The 14664-nt window shown below is 39.2% G+C and overlaps 1 protein-coding gene across 2 annotated transcripts in view; it reads right to left on the reverse strand.

Annotated features, from left to right (window-relative positions):
* Window positions 1-4240: 4240 nt before the first annotated feature.
* MCU (mitochondrial calcium uniporter) overlaps window positions 4241-14664 on the reverse strand; it is a 216325-nt gene continuing 205901 nt past the window's right edge. For both annotated transcript variants that reach the window (XR_004060001.1, XM_010373070.2), the window contains 2 exons: window positions 7545-7661; window positions 4241-6196 (listed from right to left, as the gene is read on the reverse strand). Coding sequence is in view for 1 of the 2 variants with exons in the window: in XM_010373070.2 (XP_010371372.1) it covers window positions 6119-6196; window positions 7545-7661 (195 nt within the window). In the remaining variant the exon portion in view is untranslated. The remainder of the gene's footprint in view (window positions 6197-7544; window positions 7662-14664) is intronic.

The raw sequence follows: 14664 nt of genomic DNA on the forward strand, positions 1-14664 counted from the left end.
CAAATATTTCTTTTAATCCTGGATTGAGTCAGGATTCAAATAAGATTTATATATTACACTTTGGTTGTCACTTAAATTTATTTTTATTGGCTGGGTGCAGTGGCTCACGCCTGTAATCCCAGCACTTTGGGAGGCCAAGGCGGGTGGATCACCTGAGGTCAGGAGTTCGAGACCAGCCCTGCCATCATGGTGAAACCCCATCTCTACTAAAAATGCAAAACTAGCCAAGTGTGATGGTGCACGTCTATAATCCCAGCTACTTGGGAGGCTGAGACAGGAAAATCACTTGAACCTGGGAGGCGGAGGTTGCAGTGAGCCGCGATTGTACCATTGAACTCCAGCCTGGGCAACAGAGGGAGACTCCGTTTCAAATACATATATTTGGATTATATATATATGTATTTTAATCCATAATGGTCTTCCCCTCTTTATTCCATTTGTTGACGAAACCCCACCATTTGTCCTACAGAATGTTCCGAGTTTTGGGTTTGGTGAATTGCTTTCTTGTGGTGTCTTGTCTCCTCCCCCATATTTAATGTTGATGCTTGGTCATATGTTATAATTTTTCTTAATTATGTGCCATTAGAATTTAAAAACAAAAATACTCTGGTGACACTGAGAGAATTTAATGTACAGAAGGCAATGCTAGAAATAGACCAGTTAGGAAGAGGATAAATCAGTCTACGATCTGCATCTGAGCTACAGTAACAATTTGAGAGCTACCAACATATAAATGGTAACTGAAATAGGGGAGGGGTTGAGATCACACCCATGGAAAATGGGGTCCAAGATGGAACCTTGGGGAAGCCTGATATCAAAGATGTGGGCAGAGGAACACAACGCTGTAAAGGAGACCAAGAAGTAATCACAGATTTATGAAAGGAAATGCAAGGGTGGAGTCACAGGAGCCGAAGTTCAAAGAGGAGGGGTTGCTCAGTGTATGATGCATTTATAAAATATAAACATTTATCAAATAAGTATTCTTTTGAGACAGGGTCTCACTCTGTCGCCTGGGGTGGAGTGCAATGGCACGATCTCAGCTCACTGCATCTCTGCCTTCGGGGTTCAAGTGTTCTCCTGCCTCAGCCACCCGAGTAGCTGGGACTACAGGTGTGCACCACCACGCCCGGCTAATTTTTGTATTTTTAGTAGAGATGGGGTTTTGTCATGTTGCCCAGGCTGGTCTTGAACTCCTGAACTCAAGCTATCCACCCACCTTGGTCTCCCAAAGTGCTGGGATTTACAGGCAAAGTAGGTAATCTTATATTCAGTAGGATTCATTAAAAACGACCTATACATTTATCCTAAGGAAATATCACAAGTACACCGTGGGAAACAAGGAGTTTGGACTTATTTGGGAGAGCAACAAAGGTTGGCAGTGATGAAACTGAATTAAAACTCTGAAGTGTTTCGGTGAAACCGAGCTCTAAAATCTAAGAAGTCCTATTTTTCTGTGAAATCTTTCCAGATAGATTTTAAAAGTCAACCTATTTGTATTTGTTTTTGAAAGCGTCTACCACGTGCTTACCGCTGCACCCTGACAAGCAGGATACCACATTAGCGTTAACATGACCCTTGGTTACATCGTTTCTACTCACCAGTCACCATGCTCAGCAATCCTCCAGTCACTTCGTCTGGTACTTGACCACAGGACGCTCTGAGGAGTTGTGACATAGACGCCATCTCTGTGCCTTCGTTCCTTTCTCTTTAAAGCAATGGTTAGGCTAGATCAAGGGTTCTCATCAGAATCACCAGGAGGGTTTGTTGAACACTTGGATCTACTCCTAGTTTCTGATGCAAGAGGGACCGGAGAACTTGCATTTCTAACAACTCCAGGAGATGACATGCTGCTGCTCTGGGGACCATGTTCTGAGAACCCTTTTACTTTTTCCACCTCTAAAGTCTATGCTCCCTCAGCGAAACTGCATTACTTACACTCAGTAATAGATTTGACACTATCATTATTTGCCTCTAATCCACTATGCTTTTTTAATTTCCATTGTGGTAAAATATACATAAAATCTATCATTTTAACCACTTAAGTGTACAGTTCAGTGGCATTAGGTACATTCACATTGTTTGGCGACCATCACCACCACCCGCCTCCAGAACTTTTTGTCATCTTCCCAAACTGAAACTCTGTATGCATTAAACAATAACTTCCCATTCTCCCCTCCCTCATCCCTGGCAGCCACTATTTTACTTTGTATTTCTATGAATTTGACTACTCATATAAGTGGAATCATACAGTAATTGTCCTTTTGTGACTAGCTCGATTCATTTAGCATGTGTCTTCAAGGCTCATCCTCATTACGGCATGTGACCAAATTCCATTCTTGTATGGCTGAATAATAATCAGCTGTGTGTATACACCATATTTTGTTTATCCATTCATTTGTTGGCGGACACTCGGGTTGCTCCTACCTTTTGGCTATTGTGAATAATGCTGCTACGAACGTGTGTGTACACGTCTGTTTGTCTCTACTTTCTTCTGGACATATGCCCAGAAATGGAATTGCTGGATCATATGGTAATTGTTTCACTTTCTGAGGAGTCACCATACTGTTTTCCACAGGAGATAAACCATTTTACATTCCCACTAGCAGTGCCAAGGGTTCCAATTTCTCTACTTCCTCACCAACGTTTTATTTTCTGCTTTTTCTAATAGCCATTCTACTGGGTGTGACGTGGCATTTCATGGTAGTTTTACCTTTCCTTAATTATTAGTGATGTTGAGCATCTTTTCGTGTTTATTGGCCATTTGTATACCTTTTTGGAGAACTGTTCAACTCCTTTGATCATTTTTAAATCAGGTTTCCTTTGTTGTTGTTAGGTTCACTATACTTTAAGCTTGTCCTACCCATGGTTCGCAGGCCGCATGCAGCCCAACACAAATTCGTAAACTTTCTTAAAACATTGAGGTTTTTTTGCGTTTTGTTTTAGCTCATCAGTTATCATTAGTGTTGGTGTATTTTATGTGTGGCCTAAGACAATTCTTCTTCCAGTATGGCTCAGGGAAGCCAAAAGATTGGCTACTCCTGCTTTAAACTTCAAATTGTAAGCTCCTTAAAGGCAGGGATCATGTTTTTATTTTCCTTAAAAAACCTAACCAAAACAAAAACAACCCTGCAAAGCTTAACAGAATGTGTGAAGTATGTAGATACTGTTTATTGAATGCAAAAAACGACTTAATATTTTCAACCTTTTAAGAGTTGAAGAAAGAAACAAAAAGTGGCTCCATAGTCAAAGACAGGTTTATTTTGGAGAATATTCTGGCTGATTTCGATCAGGAGCATTCTCTTACAGACTATGGGTTCTTAAGGGTTTAGTGAGGGAGAGCCTTGCAGGCTCGGAGTATTTCTGGGTGGAGGAGAATTTTATTGCAGGGTTGGAATGTCTGTTCGGAGGAGGAGAGGTTATCTCTGGGCTGGGATGTTTCTGGTCAGAGGGGGCTTTATCTCAGGGTTGGAATGTTTCTTGTCTCAGGTGTCATTTGTGGTTTATGGTCATGCTGACATTAGCCATTAGGCTGATGATTCTGGGCTGGATTGAGGCGGTTTTTAATCAAAGGGAACTTAAAATGGCGGTGCTTGTCCAAGATGGCGATGCTCCTGCTCTGTCAAACCTTAAATTCTTACACCTTACATGTGGGTGAGGGTTGTCTGTGTTAGGCTGCTGTAAGCTGCCAGAAGGCAGGACCACAGCTACAGAGGCTGTTTGAACAGCACCTCATATTGCACTACAGCAACCAGATATTTAATACAAGTTTTTAAATATGCTTGTGGTGACCTTGGCAGCATGTGATATTTCCTGTTTGGCTACCACTGTAAATTTGATACAAACTCTGAAAATAATGAATACTTAATTTTGGTGCATCTTTGAACAATTTTCTTGAGTCCAGGAGCCCACACTGGGCAATCCAGGTGATCTGATACCATGGACATTTTTCCTGTCAATCAGGAGATGAGGATTCAGGCTCACTGAGACTGCTGCTGCTGACTTTATTTATGATTGTAGAGGTCACTCAACCTCTTGGTGGCTCTGGCAAATTAGGAAAATACTATCTTAGGTTCAGGAAGAATTAGTGAAACGCCTATTTTTGAAATATGGGCTTAAGGAAGAGAGCTTAATTTGATAATGATATTTTTATAAAAATGAATTTTAGAAGTAAAAACTTACTACCTAGAATCACAGGAAATGTAGTTTTTCTGGTATTGTTTTAAAGAATGAGATGCTATTGTTCAAAAATTGAATAAGTATTTATTGTTCCAGAAGGTACATTGCTTTTTATACATATTTCATAAATGATACAGGATTTTACACATGTTCAATAGTTTGCTATTTGTTTAAAGAACTTTCCTCCATGTCCTCCCTCCCTTGCCTCCCACACACCCTGAAAATATTTGCTCATTGCACTGTGCTGTTTCTTCTTAAAAACCCTATGCACAAACAGGATAAATGGTTTAAAAATAATTCACACAACTTAACAAAAATAAATGAGGGAAGGAGCTGATGACTGGGGGTGGTGGAGGGAGAAGGAAGTGGGCGGAGGGTCAGGAAGTGGAGACATGCATCCTTTCATTCCATCATGCCAATGAAAGGGGTGGTGGCAGGAGTAGCAGCAGCAGCAATCCTGGCTGGCCTTCAACCTTTGCAAGGCACCTGGAGTCTGGATTTGTCATTTAAAGTTTTTCTTTTCATACACAATGATCCCAAAGGAGGAAGAAAAAGAGAAAGAAACTCCTTGCCACAATGAGGAAGGATGAATCACGTGAAAGAAAAGGCCAATCAGTGGTGTGGCAGCCCCCATCATCCTTTCCATCCTGCCCCTACAGCAGTTAAAAACAGGATATTAGACACAGATTCCTTTGACTCTTCAAGCGCAGACGTCATCTGGAAATATGGTAGAAAATGTTTTGACAAAGTATAAGATTAATTCTCTTTCTCTCAATTTAAGATAAGAAAAAATAGGGTGAAGAGAGTGGGCTGAAGGAAGCCCTAGAAATGTATTCCTATATAAAGATAAATGGCACCCTTTGAGATTCACACACTTGATTTACAACAACTGAAGTTGTGGAGGTGTGAGGGCTCACAAACAGTGTGGAATTGTGTGTCCTTCGAGATGAACAAAGCCTCCAGACAAGGCAGTGCCATCTGGCTGGCCTGGAATGCTGTCACACAAGCAGATTAGCAATAAAATTATTCTGGTTGAAATGGCTACAGAGCCATGATTTTTAGCCAATTTGTAAACCTTACATCTTCCTGATTTGGTAGTACAGCTGAATGTCCCCCTTCCCTCTGATTTGTGTTGTGGAGGGAGAGGGGATTATCAATAGATAAGTATATAAAGGAGGGCAATTTTTCCTCCTGTGAAAGACTAACTAATAAAAAAAAACAAAACAAAACAAAATCAACAACCTCATGCAGTGTTGCCAATGATTTTTAGACACTGATCCAGAGCACTGGGATATATAGACATTTAAGAAGGTATTAAGAGATAATCTAAAGTGTCAATTATTAAAACAGTTGTAAGTTGGTTCCAATTATCAAATGGAAAAAATGAGTGTAGCTAAGAGGTACAGGTAGGTGGTCAGTAAAGGGATGCAGGAAGGAGAGATTCCTGGTAACTCTGCAGAGACTGGGTCCAATTTAAAACAAATGCTAATAATATTTTAGCATATCATGAGAATTTGCTTTTCTGGTATATTTATTTACTCCTATATCAAAAATAGGGACAGTTAAATTAAAAACAAATAGAGCAGAGTGGGGTGCTGGTGTGTTACTGTTTTGCTGACTCTGCAAAGATGCAAGAAACAAACACCTCCAGCATCATTTTCTCTTTATGAATCTCTCAACTATATAACTGCATCATTTTCATCCAGAAACTGAGATACTTGGTTAAGACAATATTCACTAAGCCCTTTGAGCTTATAGTCCACAATGCCTGATCCTCAGGTTTTAACATTCCCTTCTTCCCTCAGATCCTTTCTGTTTTTGTTTTATAATTAAAGGTAAAAACGCTCTACCCCCCCCATCACTCCCAGCTTCCACCTGCAATGCTTTAATTAAAAAGGCAAACAGGTGTTCCTTCTGCCAGGATTCAGAGGCTCTTTGCAGATCAATCTTTTTCACCAATTTGTCGGAGAGGCAGATGTACTTGTAATGGGTCTCTCAGTCTCTTAAGGTCCATTTCTGCCTAAAATAGAAACAAAAGGTGAGAAAAACTGGCTAGTGAAGCTTTCAATGAAATTACTCTCTACCGAGAAAAGGAAACTTCTCCATTACTATGAGTCAGAGATCATCTCAATAACTCTCAAAATAAGAGTGCCTTGAAAAAGCATTTTAACTCACGACATAGGACAACAAAGGGTGAATACAAAATGGAAGCCTTCCTTGGCAGTTTCAGCCCTCAACAAAGCCTCCAGAAAAAGCAGTGCTATCAACAGGGTAGGACTCAGAGGCTAAGAATGTAAAGAGCATCTGACACATGCATCTTGATGGTGTTTCTCCAGTGAGAAGCCCTTTCACAAGGGCTAAGAGCCAGGACTTCATGCTACTCAAGATTTTAGCTATTTATCCAGTATCTGTTTAAGTTTTTACTTAGCCAATTGATTTGAAAACAGCGTGTGGAGTCAACCATAGAATTTTCAAAACTCACACATGCTTGGACTTCACCCCAGAGGAGTTGGACTAACGAGCAAGCCCAGAGTGAGACTGAAGCATCTGTACTTTTAACAGATCCAGGGATGATTCTGATGTATTCCCTCCAGTTTAGAACCACCGTACATAGCAAAGGAAGACAGAACTCCACTTAGGCCAAAGCAGGAAGATGGATTAAGCCTATTCAAAGCACAACCCCATCATCAAGAAGAGACAGGAAAGGCAGAGAAGGGCAACTAACCATAAAGAGGATGGAAAAGCTTCTAGAGATGGCTGAAAAATCTCTAAAGTCACAAAGACTACAGAGAAAAAGAATAAGGGTTTATTTACCAAAATCAAAGATAACAGAGTGAGGAAGGCACATCCAGAAATGTGAAAGAGGTAGCTTTTATGAAAAATAAAATATATCAATCTTTTCCAAGTATCTTCTAGTTTAATAGCCTCTAACCTGTCCCTGGCAAAGATTTCTAGCAGTCTTTCCCTCTTACCTGGGTTTTACTTTTCCCCACTGCTACCACACATTTATGTGAAAAATCTTAGATCAATTATTATAGAAATAATCAAAAAGCAGAGGGAAAAGTAGAAACAGACAACTACAAAGAAATAAAATGAAAAAAAAAAAAAAAGTAAAAGTAGGCCTAAAAATGTCAATGTGCTGGTGTTAACAGGATGGAGCGGACACACCATCTTCTCACTTGCTTTTTATAAAACTTTCTAGAGAAATGTCCATGCCTAAAATAGTTACTGTAATCAACTGACGAATAATTTATACAGGAAGAAGGTTGGAACATTCTTTCAGTTTACTCATTTGAAGAACTGTGGCTGTGGATAATAATAATAACCATGCAAGATGGGGCTGGGATTTATTTTAATTTTTGTAATACCTGAGCAATTGCATCCTTGAGTTGATTGTATTTCTCTAGGTCAAAACGTGATTTTTTGGCTCCTTTATGGAAAAATAATAAGTATTGTCTGTCTCTGGCTTCTGGATAAACATACTCCTAAAAAAATGAAGAAATGGAATTATCAGTCCTTAGCGTACTATCTTCACAAAATATTCACTAACTGCTGCTTAGATTCAATACATATGTATGCATGTGTGCTGACTGTTAAGTATTTAATTACTACCTGAACATTTCTACTGTGAAACATACAGAGCAGTACACACAAAATGTACATCACAATGAATCAACACACAATGAACATGTTACTCATCACCAGATTTTATAAAAATAGACCACTGCCAACAATCCAGAAACTCCCTCTTGCCCCTTTCCAAATACTCACACCTCTTTCCCCCAAAGTAATCAGTCTCTTGACTTTTATGGTAATTGTTTTCTGGCTTTCTTTATAACTTACCTCCTTAAGCATGCATTCCTAAGTTCCACAACTTAGTGTTACCTGTTTTATGAATTTTATGAAGATGGAGTCACACAGTATATATTTATATGGCTACTTGCACTCAACATTATGTTTGTGAAATTCACCTTTTGTGTGTAGCTGCAGTCTATTCATTTCCATTATATTATATTGTATGACTTCATCGTAGTTTATTTAACCATTCTACTATTGATAAGCTTTTGGGTTGTTTCGGTTCTTACTAATAATGCTGCCAAAAGCATTTCTGGATTTATCTCTTCCGCTGGACATATACCTAGGAGTGGAAAATCTTAGATCACAGGGTATGCATGTGTTCAAATGTCAGAAGTGATGTTAAACAGTTTCCAAAATGGTTGTACCAATTATATTCCTACCAGCAGGATTATGAGAGGTACCATCATTCCACATCCTTGCCAATACTTGATATTGCCGGTTTAAAAGATGTTGGCCATTCTGCTGTGTATGCAATACTATCTCATTTAAAAAAAGCTTTAATGAGATATAACTCACATACCATACAATTTACCCAATTAAAGTATAATGCTGAATGGTTTATATATAGTCACAGAGTTGTACAATCATTGCTACAATTTTAGAACATTTTCATCACCCCAAAAAAGAACTCCATACCCTGTGATAGTCAATTCTCCTCTTCCCCCAAACTCCCAGTTCTAGGCAGCTACTAATCTATCTTCTGCCTCTATAATTTGTCTATTCTAGATATTTCATATAAGTGGAATCATACAATACGTGGCCTTTTGTGTCTGGCTTCTTTCACTTAGCATAACATTTTCAAGGTTCATCCATTTGTGGCATGTATCAGTATTTCATTTATTTTTATTGCCAAATAACATTCCAACTATTAATAACATTAATAGTTATGCCACATTTTATTTATCCATTCCTCAGCTGATAGCATATGGATTGTTTCCATATTGGGGCTATTATGTACAATCCTGCTGTGAACACTTGTGTACAAGTTTTTGTGTGGATGTATGTTTTCATTTCTCTTGGAGATACACAGCATTTTCCTGATCCCTAAGAGGCTGAGGTCTTTTCATTTAATCTATTATTGGCCATTTGCATATCCTTTATTAGAAATGCCTGTCCAGATCTCTTGCCATTTTTTCTAGTGGATTCTGTCACCTTCTTACTCATTTGTAGAATTTGTTTTTATATTCTGGATATAGATCCTTTGTAGGTTATACATACTGCAAGTATCTCCTTCTAGCCTGTTTACCTTCTTCATGGTGTTCTTTAATAAACAGACAATAATTTAATGTAGTCTAATTTGTCATTCTTTCTCTTTTGTGATATGGGATTTTGCTTTGTTGGCTGGCCTCAAACTCCTGGGTTCAAGTGATCCTCCCATCTCAGCCTCCCAAGTAGGTGGGATTGCAGGTACACACCACAGTGCCTGGCTTACTTTATCATTCTTATCCTGTATGGTTAGTGCTTTTCATTCTGTGTAAGAAATCATTCTCTATAGTCATTAAGATATTCTCTTATAGGAGTTTTATTACATTACCTATCACATTTAGATCTACAATTCACCTGGAATTTATTCTTGTTTATAGTATAAAATGGGGTTATTTCATTTTTTAATATAGGCATTCAATTATCCTAGCACCATTTATTGAAGAAGACCCTCCTTTCTTTGTAGGGCCATCTTTTTTGTTTATTTATTTTTGAGTCTCACTCTGCCACCAAGGCTGGAGTACAGTGGTGCAATCATAGCTCACTGCAACCTCAAACTCCTGGGCTCAAGCAATCCTCTCACCTTGGCCTCCTGAGTAGCTGGTACCTACAGGTGCACACCACCACACTCAACTAATTAAAAAAATTCTTTTAGCAATAGGGTCTCACTATGTTGTCCATGCTGGTCGTGAACCCCTGGCCTCAAGTGATTGATTCTCCCACCTTGGCCTCCCAAAGCGCTGGGATTACAGGCATGACCCATCACTTTTTTTTTTTTTTTTTGAGTCTCGCTCTGTCGCCCAGGCTGGAGTGCAGTGGCCGGATCTCAGCTCACTGCAAGCTCCGCCTCCCGGGTTTATGCCATTCTCCTGCCTCAGCCTCCCGAGTAGCTGGGACTACAGGCGCCTGCCACCTCGCCCGGCTAGTTTTTTGTATTTTTTTAGTAGAGACGGGGTTTCACCGTGTTCGCCAGGATGGTCTCGATGTCCTGACCTTGTGATCCGCCCGTCTCGGCCTCCCAAAGTGCTGGGATTACAGGCTTGAGCCACCGCGCCCGGCCAGAACTTTTTAAAATAGAAAGTTCATTTACACTGGGTCTGTTTCTATACTCTTCTATTCTATAGGTCTATCTTTGTGCCACTGTCATTGAAGTGTTGTAACTAAAGCTGTAGTCTTCATATCTAATAGAGCAAATCCTCTTACTCAGTTTTTCTTCAAGAGTTTATTGGCTTTTCTTAGTCTTTTACATTTCCATATCAGTTTTAGAAGCAGTCTATTCAAATCTCTTCCCCAATCCCCAAATCTGTTGGGTTTTTGACTGACTGGGATTGCACTGAATCTAATGGATCAGTTGGGTAGAACTGACATGTTTGGATAGAGTCTTATACATTTTTTATACAATATATTTCTAGGGTTTTCCCCCCTTCTTTGCCTTCTACATGTGGTCTATGTATTTTTAAAAGTAGTTTTAAGGTGCAGCTTTAAATTATTTTCATTTTCTAACCATTTGTTGCTAGCATATAGATATGCAATTGATTTACATACACTGACCTTGTATCCAATAACCTTATGAAACTCACTCACGGATCCTAACCAATTATCTGTACATTTCTTCTGTATTTTTTCATGTACAAAATCTCTAAGTGTCAGTTTTCTTTCTTTCCAATCCTTTTATCTTCCATATTCTGTTCTTGCCTTCTGCACTGGCTAGGGCCTCCTCTTCAAAGGTGAATAGGAGTGGTACTTCTACCTTATTCCCAGACAATGAAGGAATATTAGAACATTTTAAGTCTATTTACCTGCTCCAGACATATATGCCATTGTTGTTGCACATTTAATTAATTAATTAATTAATTTATTTATTTTTGAGACAGAGTCTCACTCTGTCACCCAGGCTGGAGTGCAGTGGCGCGATCCCGGCTCACTGCAACCTCCACCTCCTGGGTTCAAGCAATTCTCATGCCTCAGTCTCCCCAGTAGTTAGAGTTACAGGTGTGCGCCACCATGCCCAGCTGATTTTTTTGTATTTTTAGTAAAGACGAGGTTTTGCCATGTTGGCCAGGCTGGTCTCAAACTCCTGACCTCAAATGATCTGCCTGCCTCAGCCTCCCAAAGTGCTGGGATTATAGGCATGAGACCGGCCTGTTGTTGCATATTTTAATTCTCTCTATATCTTAAATTCCTTAAGAGTTTATTATAATTGTTTTATATATTTAATATTTGTTTAGACTCATCACTCACAGGTTTACCATTTTTGTTGCTCTTTATTCCTTTCTGCTTTTCTGACTTTTCATGTGTGATAATCTTTCTTCTGCCCAAAGAACATCTGTTAGTATCTCCTTCAGTGCAGATCTGATGGTGACAAATTCTCTGTTTGTCTGAAAATGTCTTTATTTTGGAAAGATATTTTTTGCTGAGTATAGAATTCTAAGATGACAGTTATTTTCTTTCTAAAAATTGGAGATACTATCCCATTGGCTTTCACTGCTGCTATTGAGAAGTCAGCATTCAGTCTAACAGGGACTCCTTTGAAGGCAAACTTTTTCTCTCTTTGGCTGCTTTTAAGATTTTTCCATTTGGCTTTGGCTTTTGAAGTTTTACTACCAATATGTTTCAATGGAAATTTCCTTTTTTATTTTTATTTTATTTTTTTGATACATAGTCTCGCTCTATCACCCAGGCTGGAGTGCAGTGGTGTGATCTCAGTTCACTGCAACCTCTGTCTCTCAGGTTCAAGTGATCCTCATGCCTCAGCCTCCTGAGTAGTTGGGATTACAGATGTGCGCCAACATGCCCAGCTCATTTTTGTATTTTTAGTAGAGAAGGGGTTTCACCATGTTGGCCAGGCTGGTCTCAAACCCCTGGCTTCAAGTGATCTGCCCACCTCGGGCTCCCAAAGTGCTGGGATTACAGGCATGAGCCACTGCGCCCGGTTTTTATATTGGTTGATACTGGTTGGAATTCTTAAATCTGTAAATGGATGTCTTTCATCATTTTGGAAAATTCTCAGCCATTAACTCTTTATTTATTGTTTCTTCCCATCCTCTCTCTCTTCTCCGAGACTCCAATAAAATTAAATATATATTAGGCCTTTCCACTGTGTCCTGTGTCTCTTACCCTTTCCTATATTTTACATCTTTCTGTATCTGCACACTTCATTTTGAATAGCTTCTTGTGCCTCACTCAAGGTCACGTCTAATTTACTATTAAACTCATCCATTATATTTCATTTCTAAAATTTTTCAATGGGTTCTTTAAAAAAAAATCAAGTTATCTGCCAATATTCTCAACCTTGTTGTTTATCTCCCTGAATATAGTAAGTATATTTATTTTAAAGGCTATGTCTGATAATACCAATATCTGGAGTCCTTGTGTCTGTAATGTCTATTGTTTCTGTAGGTATTTGTGTATCTGCTTATTTTTATTGTAGGTCTAATTTAATGTTTGCAAAACTGGCCAGACATGGTGGCTCACACCTGTAATCCAGCACTTTGGGAGGCCGAGGCAGGCAGATCACTTAAGCCCAGGAGTTTGAGACCAGTCAGAGTGACACGGAGAAACTACAGCTCTCCAAAAAATGCCAAAAAAAACCTAGCTGGGCATGGTGGCACGTGCTTGTAGTCCCAGCTACTCAGGAAGCTAAGAGGGAGGGCTGCTTGAGCCTGGGAGTTTGAGGCTGCAGTGAGTCATGATTGTGCCACTGCACTCCAACCCGGGCAACAGAGTGGGACCCTGTCTTAAAAAATAAAATAAAATAAAAATAAAAAAATAAAAAAGCAAAATTATTTGTAGAAATAATTTAAGGGTTAGAATAATGTTATCTCCTCCCAGGGATGATTTATATTTGCTTCTGCATTAAGCCTGTAAGCATCAGCACTCGGGGATTACCAGTATTCCAAGACTACCTCAATCTAATTTACAGGATTGAGATGAATGAAAGATGAGCTACAGTACTTGAGAGAGCCTATAACAGGTTCATCCTTATTCTACAATGGTAGCCTTTACAGGTTCCAAACCAAAGCAAGATGGTTTCTGTTTCACCTACTCTAGTGATCATCAGACACCAATCTCTAAGGCTGTGGTTCCTCTAGGCTAACAAGTGTGGCTCAGCTTCTTGGCCTCTCCACTATACCCTCCTCAATTAGCATAAATTCCCAGAGGAAAAAGCACACCTAAATACTAGTCTCATTTTCCTGGGACTCCTCTTATTTAGACCCTTACCTAGTAATTTTTGCTATTTTGTTAGTTCTCTAGTATCTTCAAGCAGATGTGTATTGTTTTGTCTAACAATTCTAACTTTTCTTATGGGAGGACTGGTTGATTGCCTAGTATGCTACAACTAGAAACAGAGTAAATATTTAATTATTGATGATGACAGATAATAGATATTGGAAGACTGATAGCTAAAGGGTTTGTGGAAACCTTTTTAAAATGAATAAAATCGAGGTCTGAATTGACTGAAAGGATAATTAGTGGATTAAGAACTTGAGGGAAAGCCCTCTACATTCATCTAACATGCTGTTACTAGGCTATTCACCTATGTTCCCTTAGGATGTAAATATACACACTAAGTTTATTCAAATCTATTCTGTGCTTCCTCTTTTGGGCAACAAGCATTTACTGAGCAACTATGTTCTAGACTCTATTCTAAAATTTCTGTGATTTGGTCTGGGTGCAGTGGCTCATGCCTGTAATCCTAGCATTTTGAGAGACTGAGGTGGAGGATCACCTGAGTTCAGGAGTTCGAGACCAGACTGGGCAACGCAGGGAAACCCTGTCTACAAAAAATTTTTAAAAATTAGCTGGGGAAGGTGACACGTGCCTACAGTCTCAGGTACTCATGAGGCTGAGGTGGGAGAATTGCTCGGGTCTGGGAGGTAGATGCTTCAGTGAGCTGTGATTATGCCACTGCATTCAAGCCTAAGAGACAGAGTAAAACCCTGTCTCAAAAAAAAAAAAAAAGTGATTTGATAGTAAGTGAGAAAAGATGCAGATAATTTCATTAGGAAAGAAAGTCAGAGAAGGAGAGGTTGAAAACACAGGGAACACAAAAAATAAACTGGAATAAGATACTAGGAGGAAGGAACGGGACTAAGAACATGTGGAGGGGCTAGCCCTAAATAGGAAAATGCCACCTTTTCTTGGAATTTGATGGAAATAGTGTAAAATTCGGTACAGATATAGTTGCATTTACAGTCTTAAGAATTAGAAAGCTTCTATCTGTTAATTTCAATTTTCTAGGAGAAGTAGGAGGCAAGGTTAAGGGTGGGATGGGGATCTTGATGTGAAGTCTTAGAATAACTACTATGGGGATATGAGGGAAGAAAACGTGATTAGAAACACAAGCAGTGGCCCATTCTACACTATGACATGATTTTTCTCTAGCAATATTTAATAGCCTAGACAGAGATAGGATAAAGGGCTAGA

The sequence above is a fragment of the Rhinopithecus roxellana genome, chromosome 11 (genome assembly GCF_007565055.1).
Source record: "Rhinopithecus roxellana isolate Shanxi Qingling chromosome 11, ASM756505v1, whole genome shotgun sequence".
Classification (NCBI taxonomy): domain Eukaryota; kingdom Metazoa; phylum Chordata; class Mammalia; order Primates; family Cercopithecidae; genus Rhinopithecus; species Rhinopithecus roxellana.